The sequence below is a fragment of the Drosophila yakuba genome, chromosome 3R, assembly GCF_016746365.2.
Source record: "Drosophila yakuba strain Tai18E2 chromosome 3R, Prin_Dyak_Tai18E2_2.1, whole genome shotgun sequence".
NCBI classification, from domain to species: Eukaryota; Metazoa; Arthropoda; class Insecta; order Diptera; family Drosophilidae; genus Drosophila; species Drosophila yakuba.
The window spans coordinates 14,981,528-15,002,718 of NC_052530.2; the positions used below are offsets into that span (position 1 = coordinate 14,981,528).

General features: G+C 44.1%; 3 protein-coding genes and 1 long non-coding RNA gene across 4 annotated transcripts in view; all 4 read left to right on the top strand.

Annotated features, from left to right (window-relative positions):
* Nucleotides 1-6,729: 6,729 nt before the first annotated feature.
* On the top strand, nt 6,730-11,344 carry LOC6536915. The gene is made up of 2 exons (XM_015192528.3): nt 6,730-6,781; nt 6,834-11,344. The coding sequence occupies exons 1-2, from the start codon at nt 6,748-6,750 to the stop codon at nt 7,211-7,213; spliced, it is 414 nt and encodes a 137-aa protein (XP_015048014.2). The 5' UTR covers nt 6,730-6,747; the 3' UTR covers nt 7,214-11,344.
* Nucleotides 11,345-11,586: 242 nt separating this feature from the next.
* Nucleotides 11,587-12,956, top strand: LOC120321955. The gene is made up of 2 exons (XR_005561688.2): nt 11,587-11,800; nt 12,097-12,956. It is a non-coding gene; the product is annotated as an uncharacterized LOC120321955 (long non-coding RNA).
* Nucleotides 12,957-13,192: 236 nt separating this feature from the next.
* The window catches only part of LOC6536916 (protein timeless homolog), a 68,148-nt gene continuing 60,149 nt past the window's right edge, over nt 13,193-21,191 (top strand). Inside the window, exons 1-5 of the mRNA XM_002097449.4 lie at nt 13,193-13,383; nt 13,444-13,767; nt 17,488-17,745; nt 17,806-18,125; nt 20,027-20,212. Of these exons, the coding sequence (XP_002097485.2) occupies nt 13,282-13,383; nt 13,444-13,767; nt 17,488-17,745; nt 17,806-18,125; nt 20,027-20,212 (1,190 nt within the window). The 5' untranslated portion in view covers nt 13,193-13,281. The remainder of the gene's footprint in view (nt 13,384-13,443; nt 13,768-17,487; nt 17,746-17,805; nt 18,126-20,026; nt 20,213-21,191) is intronic.
* On the top strand, nt 13,780-14,671 carry LOC26536049 (E3 ubiquitin-protein ligase RMA1). The gene has a single exon (XM_015192529.3). The coding sequence runs from the start codon at nt 13,862-13,864 to the stop codon at nt 14,462-14,464; it is 603 nt and encodes a 200-aa protein (XP_015048015.2). The 5' UTR covers nt 13,780-13,861; the 3' UTR covers nt 14,465-14,671.

The following is a 21,191-nucleotide window of genomic DNA, read 5'->3' on the forward strand; positions in this document are numbered from 1 at the left end:
TCGTAACGAGCTTACGTGCCAGCTGGTTAGATGGTGAGCTGCTGAGCTTGGTCAGATCTTGCACTTTTGTTCTGGCCGTCGGAGAAGGACTCTCGAGTGGCGGCCGACCAGGTCGCATTGCAAATTAATGCAAGTCCGAAAGTGTGTGCCACTGGCATACTGAAATTAAATGAAATGCGAGCTCGGTGCCAGAGATGCAGCTGGAAATCCAATGGTCGTGGCATAATCTTTTCAAAACATATATTCATGGAAGCGCCGCCGAATGACGGCTGAAGTTATAACGAAATCAATTTAAAATTATGTTTTTCAGCATATCAATAAGGCAGATCTATGGCAGTGAAAGAGTACGAATTAAGTTTCTCTTTTTTAGCCTACTTAAATACATGAATTTATTTTGCATAAAAATTATTAAATTACCTATAAAAGAAATCATCGCATATAATGATATTTCTAAATCTTAATGTAACCTATTATATACTAAACACTATAACCAAATGAAATCCCCTACCTTTATACTAAATATTTCAACTGAAATAAGCGAAGCTTACAATAATTGCTTAAATTATACCTAAATACCTGAATGGCACCTCTTCACTCTTATTGCCCATTCTCATTTTCTTTTGACCCAATTTCGGAGCTCTTGGCCCTAAATCCTTTGTCTTTCAAGCTCAGCAGGATTCCTTTGTCCTGCAGGACACTCCAATCCGTGTGCTCATCTCTAACTGAGCAATAACCAGGAGTAGTGGGTCATTGTCGTCCGGATTACCTGCTTAAGACTCATTGCGGTTGTGCCAAGGGAAGCTGTACTGTAACTGCTCTAAATTTTTAATTCGTGTGTGCAGGTGCAGCTGCCTTTTGAGATAGAATATGCGATATGGGATGTGGGATATGGGAGGGAATCAACTCCATTTGCGGGCCAAGCTTCCAAGGTGTCCGGCTGGCTTCTAACGATCCATTGTGGCCATACAGCTGTGCAGTTTTTGCGGCTGCCAAATGGAAATTTCAAGCCTATTACATAAATGTTTAAGTGGGCGAATGGGCTGGGCCGCTTGGCCCCCGAAAAACTGCCTACTGGGCCATCTCGGCCCCAAAGAAACCCAATTGGATCCCTTCACTTGAGTGAATGTGAGGCGCAGCTGTACACACATTCGCCTCCAGGGAGCAACCCAACATGTACGAGTAGTACTAACGGTGGCATTAAAACTGGACGTTGGCCATCTTGGGCACACCAAAAAGAATCCCATTCGAAATGGGGCCAGTTGAAAAGTGCAATTGGCAAACAGTTCAGACTGAAAAGTTGCAAAGGGAGTGGACGACACCAGACCACATCAGACTAAGGCAGAGCAGACCATGCCAAATGGTTCTGGCCGAGGCAAGAAGGGCAAGAAAGGCGAAGCCATTGAAAAGACGACTCTGGTAATTTGTTCTGAGCGGCTTTTGTTTTGTGCGCCATTTTCATTTCGATTCGTTTTGGCCAACTTTCGGAGGCGGCATCCTTCTTGGCTCGGCTCCTTTCTCGCTCCGCTGACAACGGACGGACTTCTGATTGAGTGTGTTCCTTGGGTGTGACGTGGATTTTCAACCTTTCCCCCAACAAATCCCGAAAGCTTTCCCTTTCCGATTGACCTTCTGTGACATTTTTCGCATTGCCCCAAAATTTATCACTTAATAAATTACCCTTGCCCTGTTAACCGCCTTAACTCGTTCTATCTGTTTTCCCACGAATGGTAATTGGAAATGGGGAAATCGAAACCGAAACCGAACAAATTGGGGCTGGACTGAGCTATGGCCTGCGGAAAATGTCCCCACCCCGTGGGTTACCCAGACTCAAGTTATGAGTTTGATAATTGAAATTTTATGCAAGGGTTCGAGTTTTGTAGAGATACATTTTGCAACTGTTTCTAACTACGTTAGTCTGAGTCGATCTGGCCATGTCCGTATGTTTGTCCGTATGTGTTTTGGTATCGTTGTCCGTTGTTTGTCCGTATGTTTTTTGGTATCGTTGTCCGTTGATTGTCCGTATGTCCTTATAATCTTGGGAACTAAGAAAGCTACCAAGTTATGTTAAGCCTTCTCTCTTGTCTTAAACCTTTTTAGTGCTATTGGGCGAAAATGAAGTTTATTTTCCTGAATATTCACAATAATCCTGATTTACAGCCAAAATCAGAGCAAATTTATGACACATAAATTTGGCAAGTACTCCGAAATTTCAATAAACTCGCCTTGATCTGCATAAATGGAAAGTTTATTCCCGAGGCCTGGATTTCCGCTAAATTGTATCGGCAAGTGTCATAAATGGGAATCAGAAAAGCTGGCAAAGGCAAAATGCGATTCCCATATCAAAGGCGTATTTACGTTTGTACGCACTTTCCACGCTTCCATATCAGGAAGAGAGAAGTGACTTAAAAGCCCCGGGATGGCAAATCCTTTCGTGCACACATAAACGCTTTTGCGAGGGAGCGAAATTTATGTAAAAGACTTGTGCATAAAATCGCGCATCATTGAAGTTGAAATGCTCGACATCATCAATACACTTCTTTGTTGGCCATTAAGTGCGGCTAAATCTTTTCCTGAGCCCCTGCAGCTAAACGTTGCGCATACGCCGTGTGTGCTGGGTTGGGTGGTGAGTTAAGCGCGGCTATTAGAACAAATTGAATAATATCGAGCTGATATTTTATGCATTTGTTTGTGACTTTGAAGTGCTCTCAACACTTTTAGCCATTCTGCAATTTGATTCCGTTCCAGTTGGCTTTACTTCTTCACTTTTTCCCACCATCTCGCTTTTATCAGCACGCGCACAGACCTCGACTCTCCGAAAGTCGCCTAAATCTCTGCGATATATTTTACATCATTATGGCTCCTCTGCCTTCTTGTTTATGTTTTGTAGCTGCTCTCGCGATTTTATGACTTTGCCAGGCATTTGCACCCATTCCACTCGGGCTCTGGAGTTCTGAAGCCTCGACAAAAGCTATTGAAACAGATTTCGCTGACTTTGCTCACTTTCGCCAGCCCCCAGGCTCTTTTCTTTTTCCTTTCTTTTTTTTAGCATCCCACCACTCAATGAAATTTATTTTTCGATATGTTATTCCTGCCCGCTTCACGTGTGGGGTTTCGGGTTTACCTGAATCTGAGATGCTGCTCCCCAGCGTTTTGCTTCCCCCGGCGAATGCGACACTTTTAGCATCATTATCTGCACGGCATCGCAGGCTCTGGCTGAAGCACTTTGAGTTATGCGCCTGGCAGACGCTCAGAAAGCATAAAAAACAAATAAATGGCAGGGAGAAGCCAAATGTAGGCACACAAAGATACAAAGATACACGGGCTTTGGAAGCGGGGACAAACTGCTGCTGAGATGCGATTAAAATACCTCATATACATGTACATTCCCCTACGCAATCGGGCAAGTAAGGCGTTTTATTGCCCGCACTCCAGGTCGAAGATTTAGAAACTCTCAGATCTTCGGTGATTTAGGAGCGCACTCTAATTGAAAGTTTTTAAAATGGCTCTAAACTGGTTACATTGGTAGTTAAAAGCTAAGAGAGTACTTGTTATTTTTTGTCCATAATTAGACATTCCATTTAGCAGATTTACCAAGAAGTAATGGAAGGTAAGTGTGTAGTTTAATAATTGAAATTAGTTGTTAGTTTTGTTCCAGTTTTATTTCACATGGGTTAACAGTTCGTGTTGGTTTGTCAGTTCAGTTGGTGTCTCGACCCAATTCGTGCTGATTATTCCTGTGGGTGCCATGTGGGTGGCATCTCCCGCTGGTCGTGTGTGTCGAGCTGAAAGGATTCTTTGACGGGGCACAAGTCAAATGGCCGCTGTTTGAGTTGCGTTTACGATTGCGGTTAACAATCATCTCGTTGATGGGATTAATTTGCCTAAGTGCAGGCGGCTGAACGCCACACAATGGCAGCTGCACTGCCGCATTTGCACTGAAGGCCGAATAGAATAGGATCGACACCTACTATATAGTTCCTTTCTCGGTTGTTTTCTGGGTTATTTTTGCGGGCTGTGGGTCATGGATTGGGATAAACTGGATGTGCTGCCTGTTGGCACATAAACAGCCATCTATCAATTGGGTTTGTGGGTGTGTGCTTAACACACCATTGAACTGTTACGCAACAGGAAGTCGCACACAGATACAGATACAGATATACGATACAGATAGAAATACATAGATACACAGGCAGCGATACAGATACAGATACATATGTCCGGCGGTTGGGCGACCGGCAGACAAATCCCATTTGATGTTCACTCAGCAGAAAGGCAACGCCAATGAAGCATGCAAAAGGTATTTCAGCTTTTTCGTTGCCGGCCCAGATTGCTGAGATTTTGGCTTTGTAACTCAAAATCGAGGCGGTACAAGGAGCGAATGTGCAAACATCATGAAAAACGCTGCCACAACTGAACAGGGGCAAGAAACGAACACACACACAAAGAACGAAAGGGAAGGAAATCCAGAAAAAATAAGAGTTTTCCCAAGAAACAAAGGCCAAAGGCTGATAAGGATGCCTTCTCTTCCCAGCCGCAGCGAAAAGCAGCCGAGGCCAAAGGAAACTTTTCCTTTTGCCCCACCCTTTCGCTGAACTTTAATTCAATTTGCAGCACTTCCAGCCAAATGTGCAGAATAAATTGTCCTGTTTAATGTGCGGAGTTCGGTGCAAATGGTGCATCTCCACATGATCCGCATGCTCCACTCCACTCCAGCTCCACTCCAGGAGGGGATGCCCCACCACTTGTCCATTGGGTCATAAAATGGCTTCCGGTTATACTTCAAGCGAGATTAACTTGTCGTTTACAATTTCCCTTTGATTTGTTTGTTGCGGGGGTTCTGTCTGCGGGGGATGTATCCTGCCAGGGGATGAAGTGCGGATCTAACTGGTGTACATACGAGTATGGTACACATAGACTGGGTTTCCTTTGCAGCACTTTCGCTTTCATCTCGTGACACTTCTGCGGTGGATATGCAGGCGCTCGAATGCCCTGCATTTCGTGAGCCAGGCTATATTGGTATCCTTTTATATGTTTTTATTTAATTTATACTTTATTATAACCAATTGGATTGATCAGTTGTAGTGCAAAACTAACAATAAACAGTGTTGACATAAATGTACGACATTGCGCACTTTTTCATAGCTTGATTTGCATTCAAATCTATTTTTATCAAAGCTTCTGCATTTCATGGCAATTTCCGGCAAGTAAAAGATACTTTTCACAGCCCCAAGAAGTATACAACGTACGTGTAACGCGTGATTATACATTTTTACAGGAAATGCCTAAGAACAAATCGTAGGCCAAGCGAACAAATTGGCAGGAGGACTCCCACTCCCACTTTCCCCCACTCGCACTGAAAAATGCCCCTGTAATTGCGCAGTGTTGTTGGCCTGCTGGTCTGGTACAAATTGATTTACAACAATTCATTTTCGCCAGGGGCAACCGCTGTGGGAGCCAACCAGATGACCAGAACACTTGCGGGCTCCCAAGTCGCAGGTGTGAGTTTTATTTGTTTGGAAATTGTTTTCCCGCTTTGTTCCGAGTCCTTTTCTCGTCCTCGTCCTCGTGCTCTTTGTGCTCCATTTTTTGCCCCGTTTTGCCGCACTGCTTTTGTTTTGGCAGGACGAAAAGGAAGCCACACGCAGTTCGACTCTGTTTTCCTTGTGGCCTGGCGGTAATTTCATTTCATCTCGTCCTGGCTGCGGTTCCATGGAAGTAGAAGCGCACTCAGCTTTCGCTTTCACTTTCACCTTTCGGCCAAACACAAAACCAAAACCAAAACCAAATCTGGCCCAGTTCGCGGCTGCTATGCAATTAAGCCACGCAATCAGAATGCAAGATGAAGGCTCTGCAAACAATTGAATTCGGAAGCCAGATGCGGATACGGATGGGACAGGCAGTGATGGGAAAGGATCCTTGGAGAAAGTTTAAATTCCAAGAAAAATTATTATAAATGCTCTAGAGTTGCAAGCTTCAAAATGCAATTTTATTCACCAACTAATTAAAGTATTTATTTACCTTTGATGAGTATAATTACTATGTCTGCATCTTAGTAAGTGTATTTCTTGCAACTTAATTTCAAACTCCAATTCGAATAAATAACAAAGGAGCACCAAAAAGCAGGAAAAGTGCTCCTGGAAACCACCATCACTGGGTGCCCGAATCTGGAAGCCAGCAGAAGCGTCGAGTTGCGAGGTGCCCCAAATGCCGACGAAATGGCGGCCACAAGCTGCAAAGCCAACATGGCAGCTGACATCTGTCAGAAGTTGTTATTCCGCTGCACTTTTAGGTGCCTCTGGGCGCCGGCAGTGGCGGTGGCAGTGCCTCTGTGCATCTGTGCATCTGTGCTCTCTATTCCGGCCGCACTTTGTTTGCCGAGCCCGGCTGAGCACTCACAATGGTGCACCCGGAGCCAAATGGGAGCCACTAACGAGCAGGACCATGTGGCGACGTCGATCGCGGGAATCAAGGCCTTTGTGGCAACAGAATGGTGGCGAAGTGGTTTCTCTAAATATTTGCACCTCGACCGCCTCGTTAGTTTAAATAATAATAGATATAAAACTTTACACTGCAAATGTTGCTTCCTTCTTTGCTTTATGTAGAAATATGAAATAAGAACTTAGTCGTCTTTCAGGTGGCATTTCGACTTAAATGCGTGTCGAATGATATAATTGCAATTTCACATCCAGGCTTCTAAATCATTTCTTTCTGTTGATATATTAGGAATATATTTTTCACTCTGAATGGATGTACACTATGAGAGCACACTCCTCTGCATTTGGTAAGCAAGCAAATCAAGTATTTTTCACAAAAATTAGAGTAACTAACTTCAGTTGCGGTGGCATTTCTTTTGCTGACGGCCATCACTCATTCGACGGAGTTTCTTGATGACTTCGAAGTCCCCGAGGAAATAACCACACTACATGCTAATAAGGAAATGCTTGGTCCTGTGAACCTGAAGCGCATCGAGGGGAGAACTCGACAAAGGAGCGCACTTTCGTTTGAGGGAAAAAACAGGACGGGCAAAATGATCGAAAACTATTGCTGCTTCTGGATATACCAGGCGCATCCGCCCATTCCGCACACCTGGAAACACATGGCCGAGTATCCTTTCGACTTTCAGTTCAATGGAGAGTTTGTGCGGAACCAACGACACAATGGAGTCGAAGTACCTGCAGATGAGGATGGCGACAAGGGCAGCGCAGCCACTTAATACTAAGCTTAAGAAAGATATATGTTTCACTAAGCAATCAAACACTTTGCTGAGGTGCTGTCCGTTTATGATATGGGTAATTATCTTTGAACCCGCCACACCTTCCTCCAGTTTCGTTGCAGAATTATGGTGATTTGTATTAACTTATTTATAAAGTTTAGTTTTCATTTCATTTGCATTTTCCCTTTACATAAGTATTTTTGATGATATTAATTGTTCAATGGAACTGTAACGGTTACTTAAATAATTACGACCAACTTCAATTACTATTAAAATATTATAAGCCAAAAGCCATATGCCTGCAAGAAACCCATCTTCACTCCCTTCATAACATCCCTATCCCTATCAACTTCACACTTATACACGAAAACACGTCAAATAACACTCACGGAGGAGTAGCAATACTTGTCCACAACTCTATCCAATATGAATCTCTAACTCTAAGTAACGACTTCGATGCGGTTGGAGTACTTTTGCACTCCAAACAAAAAATACGACTTATATCAACGTATATTGCCCCAGACAAAAAAGTTGAATTACACAATTTAGAAAACATGTTTGGAAACCCTAACGACAACACTATTATAACTGGCGACTTCAACAGCTGGCATCAGAGCTGGGGATCGCCGAATAATAACAAGAAGGGCAACACTATTTTTAAATATGTTAGCCAGTCAAACTTAATAACAATTAACGATGGATCTCCCACTCACTTCTCAACACACCATACTATGACACATGTAGACCTAACAATTATAACTCCAAACCTTTTCACTTTCACTAAATGGAAAACTGACCACGATCTCTACGGAAGTGACCATTTCCCAATCCACATTTCCCTCTTTGAAAATGAGGTAACGGGAACGAACCACAGATTACCCAAGTTTAAAGTAGACTCTGCGAATTGGCCCCTCTTTACATCTCTAACGTTGACATACCACATTGAAAAACCAATTGGCAACCAAGTTAACCAAGAAGCCGCCAACATCATTAAGATTATTCGGCAAAGTGCCAACATCGCAATACCCCAAACAAACCCAATCTTTAATAAAAAACACACTGTGCCTTGGTGGAGTAAAACTCTCGACCAATTAAAAAGAAATAAAAACAATTCATGGTACAAATTAAGAAGGTGTATTAACATCGAAAACATTATACAGTTTAAAAAAGCCAAGGCTTTACTGAGAAGAGAAATAAAGCAAGCAAAACGTAGCTCACTCCAAAACTTCACTGCGGAAATTAATCCCAGCTCATCTCCTTCAAAGATTTGGGCAAACATCAACACCTTTTGTGGCAGAAAGATTAGAAATGACATTCACTGCATAACCTCTCCCACTATTCCTACCATAAACATTATTGATAAAAAAACCATCGCCCAAATTTTCGCCACCCACTGGTCAGAATCTTCTTCCGAGTCTAATTTCAGCGACTCTTTTCAAGCAAATAAGACACGATCAAAAGCTATAATCCCCACCTACGAAACATCATCAGAGTCATTTTTGATAGAAAGTAAAATCTCATACATAGAATTTAGAGCAGCACTAAATAGCCTTAAAGGGAAGACCCCAGGGCTTGACCGGATTTCATATCCCATGTTAAAAAACATCAGTTACCCTGTATCACTCCGCCTTATAGACTTATTTAATAACATTCTCGATAGCCACATTCCACAGCATTTTAAGAACAGCACAATACTACCAATCCATAAACCCAACACAGCCAAAATATCCATAAACTCATATCGACCGATTTCTCTAAACCCTTGCATATCTAAGGTACTAGAAAAAATCATAGCAAACCGACTATGGTGGCTTGCGGTTAACAGCAAACTTCTCGATAGTCGACAACTCGGATTTCGGAAGGGAATGTCAGTATCTGAGTGCCTAACTCTGTTAGATTACCAGACTACAGTAGCCCTATCCACTAGAAGCCACCTATCAGTCATAAGCCTTGACTTTGAAAAAGCCTATGATAAAATTGGAATACACAGTATAATCGACGAATTGCATAGATGGAAAATCGGCCCAAAAATACTGAATTTTATAAAAAACTTCCTGACCAACCGTAAAATTAAAGTCCAAGTCAGCAACGAATTTTCAGACAACCAACCACTCTACAATGGGATTCCACAAGGTTCCCCATTATCAGTGGTTCTATTTTTAATAGCCTTCAACAAACTCTGTCGTACCATCGAAGTCCATAGGGGCTTCCAGTTCTTCTCCTACGCAGACGACTTCACTATTGTAAAGAAAATAAACAAAAACGTAAATTCCTTGCAAATCAATCCCCTTTTCAAAGACATAATAAAATGGTGCGAGTATTCTGGAGCGAAACTCTCGATTCATAAATGCCAGCACTTACACATATGCAGAAAACACAGATGCAACTTCAAGATCAATTCTCAGGCTTACCCCCTTATCCAAACTAACTCCCTTAAAATCCTTGGATTAATAATCTCGAACAAATACAGGTGGAAAGACCACATAGAGTCATTGGCAATTCAGATCTCCAAAAGATTAGATATTATAAAATGGTTAGGGAACCAACGACTCAACTGCGACTTCAGATCTCTAGTAAGTACAATAAATGCCCTCTTAATGTCTAAAATCGACTACTGCCTACCGTTTTACGGGAATTGCCCAACCTCATACCTAAAAAAACTGAAAACGCTCTACCACGCTGCCTTAAGGTTCGCTTTTGGTGCCTTCCGCACCACACCTATTAATAATCTTCTCTTTGAAGCTGAAATTATGCCAATAGAGTTAAGACTTAGTCTGACATCTGCAAGAATATGTAAGTCGTTTCATTTCGCAAACAACACTCCTCTTCAAAGCGTCCTACAAAAAATTAAAAAATCTAGACGAAAACCAAGAATTCCTTCTATCATACACAGAGTATCCAAATTTAGATACGAAAATGGTTTATTTATTCCTCCTTTAAAATCAGGAAAACAAAAAACTCCCCCATGGTCTTTTTCAAAAGACACAATAAACTTAACTTTACACTACACCTTAAAATCCTCCACCCCACCAGAAGTATTTCAAAGAAAGTTCCTCTCCCTCAAAGAACACTATAACACCTACACATTCATTTACACAGATGGATCGAAATCTACAAAAGGAGTCTCTTACAGCATTACGACTGACACACACGTTATCAAATCCACTCTCCTACCAGCACATAGCACTATATACACGGCAGAAGTGGCAGCCATTTATGCTGCCTGCCAATACGCGGAAAGCCAGAAGCAGAGATTTATTGTCTGCTCTGACTCGCTGTCATCACTACAATCAATAGGCAATATTAATAATCAAACTTTTTATACGTCCCAAATCAGGGACATCCTTAACCGATGCCAACCAAAAATAATATTATTGTGGATCCCAGGCCACACAAATATTACTGGGAACGACATGGCAGATTTAGCTGCTAGGGAAGCTCATATCTTCCCACAAATATTCGAAATCAATAAAAATTATAAAGATACACAAATATATATTAAAAACTTATTTAAAAAAGAATCCATAATTATATGGGAAAATACATCGGAACACTACAAATACATCAACCCCAACAAAACATCAATTAAAAACTATAATATTACTCCACAAGACAACATCAACCGCAAAGATATGGTGAAATTTATAAGACTAAGGTTCGGACACACCAAATACACAAAAGAACACTTATTTAACAAGCAACCTGCACCCCAATGTGGGCTCTGCAACACCAGTATCACGATACGCCACATTTTTCTAGAGTGTCCTCTTTTTGAGGCGGAAAGAAAGAAGTTCCTACCAGCTAACCCAATTGATTCCCTATCCCCAAGTACCATGAATATCATCTCTTCCCTGAAATTCCTAAAGGCTACAAACTTATATCACTTAATGTAAAACATAGACAATACTTTTATTCTCACCAATATCTACTCATATTACTATTAAAACTCAATTTAATGTAAATCCAAGTATGTAAATATAGCTTAAGGCCTAGTAGCTATAGCTTAACAATCGGTTAGAGGTAATTTGTAATTGCCCCGGAACCAGAGTATAAATAAATAAATAATTAAATTGATTTACCGAGTGTCCAGTTTCAAAACGTGTCAGCAAGTATATCGAGTATATCCAGCTATTTGAGCAAACAATTGATTGAAGGCACTGTGGCGATGCATTTAATTGGGCCCGAGGCACTCGACAGCTTAACTGAGGCCCAGAATCATAATTAACTTTGTCTGGCCAGCAAAACCTGACGGGGCCAAAGTTTCCTGAAAACTTGAGAAATTCGTTGGGCGACTCCAAAGAAAACCATGGCAAAGGGCGGCGCTTTTTGTGCCTAAAAGCCTGACAGCACATAATGGATTTGACACATTATAATCAGGTTTGCATAGTGTCCTTCGCCCTGTCAGTCAGTCCCTCAGTCCCGCAGTCCCGCAGTCTCTCAGTCGGTCAGTTAGTCAGTCACTCAGTCACTGAGTCAACCGATCCCTCGAGCACTCCGGCAACTTGGCCGCTTTGACGTGCTCTGCTTATTTGGGCAGCCAGTTCTCGTAGTTGGCTCAAGTCGTGCACAACAAGAAAATGTCAACAAGTAAGCAAGTATAGGTTTAACATTTATCAAAAATACGAAATGAGTTATTAGTTACCAATCCAGAAATGCATTATAAAACTGGGTTATATCATACAAAAATATGAAGAAATTAAAACCACTATCTTAAGGTGGGTTGTTATATGTTTAACTCTGGATTTTAGTTTCTTTAGTGTTTCTGACAAGCAGATAAAACAAAATTACATATTGTATTCCAAGTTACTTAACATTCTCTCGATCTTTACGATCAGTAACACATATGGCTTAATTTAACTACAATCAGCACACAATTTTCGCAGTGCACTAGTTGCCCATCATCGCAGTGCCGAGAAGTTTGATAAATAAGCAAGCCGGGCCCATGTCTGGGCATTTACTTAGTTAATTAAATTCAACTTCTTCGGCCGGGGGAAATGACAGCGGAGGGGAGCGAGGGAGGGCAAGTGAAGCGCTGCAGGGCGAGGAGGTGGAGGAGGAGGAGCAGGTGCCCCCAAGTTTTCCATGCTTCCTGGCAGAAGTTTGCCCGTCGTATTTGTTCATATCATAGGTAAATATATCCTGGACGGGAGCCTCGATGTTTGCTTTTAATTTCGCCAGTACCCTAGCCTCTGTTTTTGCATTTGCTTTTTAATGTGTCCGGATGATTAGAGCGGCTGCATCCTGACCGAACCCCACCAATCCTGACCAGCTTCGACCACTGGCTACTTTCTACTTTCAACTTTCAACTGGCTACTTGCATGACTCAGATTACTCAGATGGCTTAGATGATGTGGCCCGGCAATTTCCTGCTCCAATGACTAATGGAAATGGTGAAAAGATTTAAATTTACCGCACTGGGAGACAAGCGCACACAAAAGGCGCCTTCCTTTTGGTCTCGTCAAGGATCTTATATCCCTACATCCATCCAGCTAGCCAAATAAATGGCTCTGCAGGGTGGGGAAGTGGGTCTTGTGCAAGCAAATAATTTGGATTTAAATCGATTTAAGATGGCAACGAATGAGTGTACGCACGCATTGCAAAAGTGTTTTATGCAAATGCAAATGCACATATGGATTATTTTCGCAGAGAAAACATTCGGAAAGAATATACGCATTTGAATTGAATTTTCCCATTCAAATGATATGCTCAGACTTTAGTTGTTGAATTAAATGCAGTCACTGTAGCCACATATAGTTTCATTTAATCTTTATAGAAAGGAATATGTATTTTAACTTGAATTCAAATTTGAACTTAAGCCCGTACTAAATGATCTAAGGCAATCGATAACTTCCAATGGATCATCGAGGTTAGTTTGCCATCGAAAGGTGTGCGCCTCCGCTACTACCCAGCGGAGTTCTAAACCACTAAGCGATCGATCAGCTGCTCAGCACAGCTGATTCAGTTCGCGCGCTTTTCAGGCTGAAATCATTGTGAAATTTTGTTTTGTTTATGTCGCTAAGTTTGTTGCACTATTTATAATTAAATAAAAGTGATAAGTGCACCTCGAGATGTCTATTCTGCTGGCGGACATCGACGCCACGTGCGCAGCCTTGGGTTACAGTGATGGCCAGAAATATCAAGCGGAACCTGATGCCGCCGAAGGTCTCAAGGTATTTCGTCTCTTAATTTAGTTAAAAATCGTAAAATCTTAAGTTACCCTTTGCATGTAGCACTTGATTTGGATACTGCGTCGGGATCTGGACAACCACGAGTATCGACGTCACTTGGGCCGCTCCAAGGTGCTGCAAACAGATCTGGTTTACATGCTGCCGGACTACGTGCATCAGGAGGAGCTGTCCGATCTGCTGATCCGCCTGCTGGTCATCCTGACCAATCCCACACTGCTGCTCTACCGGGAGGGTGCCCCGAAGGACAACCATGGCCGGAAGGTGTTCATGGAGCTCATCGACATCCTGCAGGGCTACAAAGCAGCTTTCGCCAAGGACAAAGTGTGGAGCGCCCTCTTTGAGAAGCTGAAGCAGGCCTTGGAAATAGTGAGTTTCGAGTTTAGTTGCTTGGCATTTGTAGATACATTAGGACCTTCGATATTTTGTGACTGGAAGCACGTAGAAAACAAAGCGACACAACATGCCACAAATAAGTAGTTTGGAGGACAAGCGAAACCCAAAGAGTTTCAACGGAGGCGGTGGCGACAGCGGCGACGGAGAGGAGCCCTGGATGGACAAGTTCACCTACTACGTCTGCCCGGTGTGCGTGCAAACTGCCGAGTCGCCGAGGGTGAGCTTCTGCGGCCACCACTTCTGCGCCAAGTGCATTTCCAACTGGATCAAGACGCAGGAATACAGCGCCAACTGCCCCTACTGCCAGTCCCTGATCGGCGAGAACACCCTCATCACCATACGCCATAAGCACCAAGCGAACACAATGGAGAGCTCCAGTTCGTGCAGATCCCTTGACGAGCAGCGCCGCCAGATGCGCATGAGCAGCGACTACATCAGCGAGCTGATCATTCTGCCGGAGGCCGGCATGTTCACACGCGGCCAAATTGGGTATCCGGCGGACCCTATGCCCAGGATCAAGCCCCTGCCGCCCCAGATGCTACAGCAATGGTCGAGTATTCCCATTGAGCGCAAGTTCGTCTCACCCACGCTGCACCAGCGCTTCATTACCCTCGCAATCTTTCTCTTTATGTTCGCCATGTACCAGCACATGGCACGTGTACCTGCCTAAGATCGATTTTGCTACCAAGTCGCCTGCTCGAGTCAGGTGCCTAATTATTCCCGTCTGTGATGCCTCAGTGAGATGTAGCACCCAACAAATCTCCTTTTACCAACACATTCCTTTTGTTTTTCAGTTCAGTTTGAAATTCAGTTTTTATTTCCTATCTTATTTAGCACCTGCCCCCTCACACGTAAATAAACTTCTCTTCCGAGTGCACCACACCAGGCATAATTATTTTGACTTATCACGGGCTTGATAGCCATCCCCAAGCTACTTTCCATGCCCACAAACTGATCCACCCCGTGGATGGGGCTCCTATTCTAAAGCCCAGGCAATTATCGTTCGGGCATTTGCGCAACTATTCCTGTAATCCCTTTAATCTATGTATTAATGGGCAAGCGGGTACGCAAAACTTTTAATGGCCCTTGCAGCTGCCAGCAGTCAAGTTTTCGTGGGGAGAGAGAATGTTTTTCACATTGCCCAACCCACTTGAAGTTTGTTTTGACCAGCTCTGGTTTTATGACTGAACTCGTCCGCTTTGTGGGTTCATAACTAATTTGAACTTCATATCTGCTCGCTTTTATCTTCTTTATTTGTTCTTTGCAACCATTTCCCATTTCCCTTTATCCTTTATTCCCTCAACTTGACTCAACTGCTGGCCAACGAGATCTGAGGATGGAATTTCATTTAAAATATCTCACAATATGAAATCAAATCTCCAAAGGGTTCCACTCACTTGCTTTCAGCTTTCCCCTTACAGCGCCAGAAAAACCGCAACAAGTCGATTTAATCAACACCCACGACAAGTTGGCGGTTGGGCAGGTTTCATAAAGGGGGTTTTTACTGGGGTGCCAATGGCTACAAGGCACCTTCGAATCAAACGCGTCACAGTTGGGAAAAGGAATTTGATTCCGGCCTAGACGAATTCTCAATTCTCAAAAAAATCTGTCCGCACCAAGCGGCAAAAAAGCTAAGCGAAACTGTATGGAATTGCACCAACATCGGTGGGCCGAGGCATTGTTCAAACCACAAAGGCAAAAGCCCAGCAACAATGATTGCCAATCGTTGGCAGTCTGCGTATTTCAAATGCTTTCAATTGCTGCTTGTTGGAAAAAATGTTGCAGAACAATCACCGATCTTAGGATACTCTTGAAAGTATTACAATTTCATTTATGACAGTGATTAAGGTGTTTATTCATGCCGGTTGTAGAAGTAAATGTAATACGTTTTACACAATTAGTTAGATTCGGTTCATGATGTGATTCAACTTCAAGAGTTCAGTGATTGCTTCTATTTTTATGTTTTTAAGGGTATTAGAGAAACTTCTTTGCTTCAGCTCGTAAAGTACCCAGCAAATAAAAAAGGATTTCCTGATTTGTGTGTGTGCAATTTATGGATGAGCTCCGGCTGGATTGCCATAAATTCGTAATTGAAAATTTCCATTGAAGAGAAAGTTTTGCTGTTTGTTTGATTGTGACTCAAACTAGTTTTTTCAACGGGCTGACCCAAACTGAAACACCAGGTTGATGATCCCAACAATTATCATAAGTTAAGTCCTGGCAACCGGAGAACCGGAAAGTAAGAACGTAAATCTCAAAGATGAGAGAGCGAAACCATCCGCCAAAGTTCCTAGTCTCCACCACCACCACCAGCACCACCAACACCACCATTACCATCCATCGCCCATCACAACGAAATAAATTCATTTAAAGCCGATTGAATCGACATTCATAACACTCCGGGGAGCAATTGCAAAGGATTTTCATGGCGCTGCGTTGCCAAAGAGTCGCCCGAGGATTTCTTTACATTTCCATTTTTTAGGGAGCGCTTTTCCTTTTATTTGTGCCGTTTTCCTCGGTTTTCCTCGGTTTCCCCACTTTTTTTTGCCTCCTTGGTTAGGTTAAATGCACGCGAATTTCTATATGGACGCTGTCTATTTGTTCTTGTTGCTGTGTGGCTGTTGTCGTTGATAATGAATGTGTACGAGGATTTTTCCGCTTTTGCCTTCGGCGGATCCGTCCTTCCTCCTGGGTGCGTGGTGCACTCAAAAAAATCGTTCTTAATTAGCAAGGCTTGATGTATCTTTTGTTTTGGTAACTGAAAAGTAAAAGTGTTTGACAGCAATGTTCTGAAATGTGTTATCTTGACTGCTCTTAGTGATTTTACGAGAGTAAACTCCATGGTTTTAGATAAAGTTTTTGTATTTGTAAGCATAAAATCGTTTTCAGTGCACTGTTGCTGCTGACTTTTTATGCTTTACTTCTTTATTTGCGTCGCACCGACTTACACGCTTTGATGTATGCGCGGCGAGCAGCCAAGTGGACAGGCGCAGGAGCAGGAGCAAGAGTAGAAGCAGGAGCAGGAAGAGCTACTGCCCCTCCTCCACTTGCTGCGCTGCGAAGGAAAGCTTTCAGTTTTGAATGAGCCGTGGTGTTGTTGTTGTTTTTGTTGCGTAGGGAAACCAAAAACGGAAGTCATTATTAACTTTGCCTTTGAGATGGGCTCTCGGGGTCCTGAGGTCTGGAGCCCCGAGTTCCTGGCACATGCCTGAATGTGGGTGTGCATGTTGGCGTGAGTGTGGATGTGGGTGTGAGAGTGGAAGTGGGTGTCCATGTCGGGTCGGAGGAGTCACAGCTGGCTTGTAGGCACAAAAGCCGCATTAGTTGTATTTATTTTTAAGCTCACAGCAGCAACTGTAATGTCCTGCTGCGCCCAACCCTAACCATGGAGCCCATCCGCCCTTCCGACCATCCGACCATCCAGTCAGCCACCCAGGCACTTCCTCTTATCGCCCGCACCCTGGCCAAATTGATTTCAACTTGACTTTGTTGTGGTCCCATCGCTTGTCTTGGCCCGAGTCGGGGCTTCCGTTTTACAGTCGAGCTACATAAATTTGCAATTTAATTTAATTTAATTTCATTTGATTATTTTAACTTGACTCGCGGGATTTGGCGCTTAGATTTTTACACTGGGATTTGCTGCGGCATTTTATGGCGCTGATTTCTAATGCCATGCTCTGGCTTTCCTTCCAGGCATTTGCGATTCGCAGCGAGGAGCAGAATCTTCTGATTGAGCGCATCCTGGTGCTGGTACGGAATGTCCTGCAAGTGCCAGCGAATCCGGAGGCCGAGTGCCGGGCGGACAACGATGCCAGTCTGCACGACCAGGTCATTTGGGCGCTGCACCAAACTGGAATGCTGGACCTGGTCTTGTTTGTCATCTCCTCGCCGGATGAGGAGCAGTTCCATCTGCACGGCCTGGAGATTGTGTGCCTGCTTTTCAGGGAACAGGTATGCTAATAAACAAATATGTATTATAGTAACAATAAACACCCTTTTATGCGATTTCAGAGTGCCGAGTCCCTGGCGGACGCCTCCCTGCAGCGCAGCCTGAGCGAAAAGCAGCGGGACCAGCAGGAACTTTTGGCGGCACGACGCCGGGAGCGTGCTCGTCGCCAGGCTCGTCCTCCACCGGGGCGGCATTCGCGATTCGGCGGCACCTACGTCATCCGGAACATGAAGTCCGTCTCGGACCGGGATGTGATATGCCACCAGGCTCTGGAGCGCGTCTCATCGATCGATTTCGACCGCGAGAAGCAGCAGCAGAAGCGCTCCCACCGTCACATCCAGGAGGAGGCGCAGGTGACCCGTCGCAGTGCGTTCACCGTGAGGTAAGTCCCGGTCTACTCGTAACCCACAGCCATATCCATTTGTCTGTGGCCACTTCCTGCACTTTGGTCGCTCCTGCTCCGGGCATTGTTCGTATTGTGCTGGTGCTGCTATTGCTGCTGGCGGTGCTGGTGATGCTGGTGGCACTGGTGGGGCCATTAGCATTGGAATTGTTATGGCCACCAACCGAGCGATGGAGCCACATCCCGGCCATTGATTTTCGATTTTACGCTGCCAGGACAGCCGTATCCGAGAGATTGAACCGGAGCGAGTGAGCAGTCGAGCGAGAGAGCGTATAAAATAATATTCAATAATAAATGAAGCCATTTCCTTTTGGCCCTCTCTACCGTTTTCCCGTTTTCCCGTTCTCCCTTCAAACCTCCTCTCTGTCCCTCGCCATGCAGCAGCCTGTAATTCCTGCTGTTTTATAGAATCACACAAACGATATTGGCTGCTTGGGGCTTCCAGGCCGTCGGGTTCCGCCTGACTTGGCCGGGCTAAACAATATCTTGGCGCCGAGCGCCTCTGTCGCCGCTCCCCCTAATGGCCACCAGGTGCAGCTATTTTATGCTTCTGCGCTAACCAACAAACTACTTAAAGGATCTGCCTCCACGTCCGCAGGCCAGGATTCCCGGGCTGCCGCTATCCTGGCTTTCTTCAACAGTTACAGCAAATGCATTCGGTTCCGGTCTTCTTTTTGGCCACAAATATATATACCCTAGTTTCCAACTAGGAGAATGAAACTATTTTAGTAAGAAGTAATACATTAATGCATATATTATGCTCAAGTCCTTACCACTCATTACAATGATTGATAGTCACGAATTGAACTTTATATCCGACCTCTCCTCTCTGTCTCTTCCGCAAGCCTAGAGCATTTGTAGTTCGTCTGGGAAGTTCGAGTTTCTTCCTCAATTTGTGGCGTGGAGCATAAAAACCGGTGCCGAGATAAAACTGCAGCAGCAACTTGGCGGCGCCATCGGCATTTTCTGCATCGCCATTGCCATCGCCATCGGCTTCGGCATCGACTTTTGGGATCTCTGGCCGACGAGGCATGCAATTTTCAAGTAAAATCCTCAAAAGGTTTTTATCCGCTGCTGCGATTTGGAACTGGCTGGCAAACATTTTTGCTTGTTAGTCGTCCCGGCCAGTGCTTGGCCTGGTTTATGGGACAAGACGCTTAGCCCCAGAGTTGGTTGGCCAAATCTTCAGGCGCCCATAAATTGATGGAGCAGAACAAATGTGACCGGGGCGCCGCCGGTGTCCGTGATTAGACAACTCCGAATGTCCCATTCCGACCGCAAACGAATGGCCAAAGTCAGAGGAGCAGGGCACGTAGGCGGAAAAGGCGAAAGTTCATCAATGTCACGTGCTGCAGCGCCGTGCTCCCCAACAATTTGTTAGCCAACCACAAGTGCATGCTGCAATAAGCCGACTAAGGGGGCTGGCCATTTTTTGCTCAGCTTTGCCTCCATTTTGGCATAAATTAATCCGCGTCGGCATCGATGCGTTGGATTTGTGTTTCGCCTGCTGGCAGAGATTGCTCCACGCTCGACGGGATTGGGTATGGGTGGCTCGCTTGGTTGGCAGCCTGGGGGTCTGGTGGCTGGTTGGTTGGTTGGTTGGGTGCATCTTTTAGCCAGCTTTGCACAAATAAATTGGCCAGGCGAAATTTATTGCATCAGCGCTGCCAAATGCCGTTGCAGAGTTCGCATTTGTTATATAAACTGATAGAGGGCGTTCGCTTTCAATCAATATTATTGTGGTATAACCATTTTTCATGTCTCTTGGCCCCTTACCGCTCCTCACGGCCCCTTCCCGCCCAACCTGCGCCTTGAACATTTAGCTTTTGGATTTCCCTCTCACATTTTTTCATTTTTCGTACTTTTCCTGGCTTTTGCAGATTGTGCCTGCGCGAGTACTGCATCGAGGTACTGCGCTCCGCTTATAACACGCTGGTGAGACAGGTGCGTCGTGTGCTGGAACGCAACGCCGGATCTTCGAGTCACGATGACTCCTATCTATTGTGGGCCATACGATTTTTCATGGAGTTCAATCGTTTGAGTGGTCTACAATTGCAGTTAGTCAGGTGAGTGGCGTTCAATAGATCTGTGTACATTTATAAACCATCAAAGACTCGCTTTATTTTAACCCACTTCTTATGTATGTTATATATTTTGAATATTATATTACGAAGACGTAAGCATCATTCTTAGCATCTCTGACATGCCGTTTCAACATCATTGTGAAAGAGATTCTGGAAGTGTACGACTTGCCCCAGATACTCAGCTGGATGCCGCCTAACGTGTTCAAATTAATTGCCTCCAAGTTTCAAAGCATATTCTCGTACAGACGAGTTTTCACAAGTGATATGATGATGATGCTGAGGCTGATGATGCTGATGAATGAGCTCCGCTTTCAGTAGCCACTCCGTGAAGCGCTGACCTCGTCCTCCGGCCAAGTCAGCAGATATGCAAATCTCCGGCGCACAAGCTACACTTCCAAACCGCCTCCATCAAGGCTTTTAATCAAATTACTTCGCAACACTCTTCACATGAAGGAAATTCGCCTGAACTTTTATTTCGGTGGCCACTCCCAATTGGAACATTTTTCCTCAAAGAGGACAACACGCTGGTGATGAAATTTAAGACACAGCGGCTGTGCGGAAAAAAGCGTGAGAAGTTCAACAAGTGCCTTACCAATAAAGTTATTGGGTAACAAGGGTGAATTATTTATCGCATGTAGGAAAGTTACAATTGCATCTAACTACGTTTGCCAACTAATGGAATCCCTTTTACTCTGCTAGATTCTAGTAGATTCCTTAAAGGAAACACAACTTTAAAATTTCATTTTCTCTCACTTGGTTATAGCTTCTTACTGCAACCGCTTCCGATAAACTTGAAATTGATTTCGTTGAAATGTTTTCGACAGCAAATAAGCTGCGAATACTTGTTTATCTGTCGAAAGGACAATCCATCATCTGAACTGTTGAAGTGTGAAAAGTAGAGACCGCTTATAAGGGGTATTTTCAATGCTTTCCATTTGTTGTCTTTCATTTTGCTCCTTTT

Coding starts and splice junctions, on each gene's coding strand:
- LOC6536915 (XM_015192528.3), top strand. CDS start 6,748: ATGTACACTATGAGAGCACACTCCTCTGCATTTG. Junction 6,782..6,833: donor AGCACACTCCTCTGCATTTG/GTAAGCAAGCAA, acceptor AACTAACTTCAG/TTGCGGTGGCATTTCTTTTG.
- LOC26536049 (XM_015192529.3), top strand. CDS start 13,862: ATGCCACAAATAAGTAGTTTGGAGGACAAGCGAAACCCAAAGAGTTTC.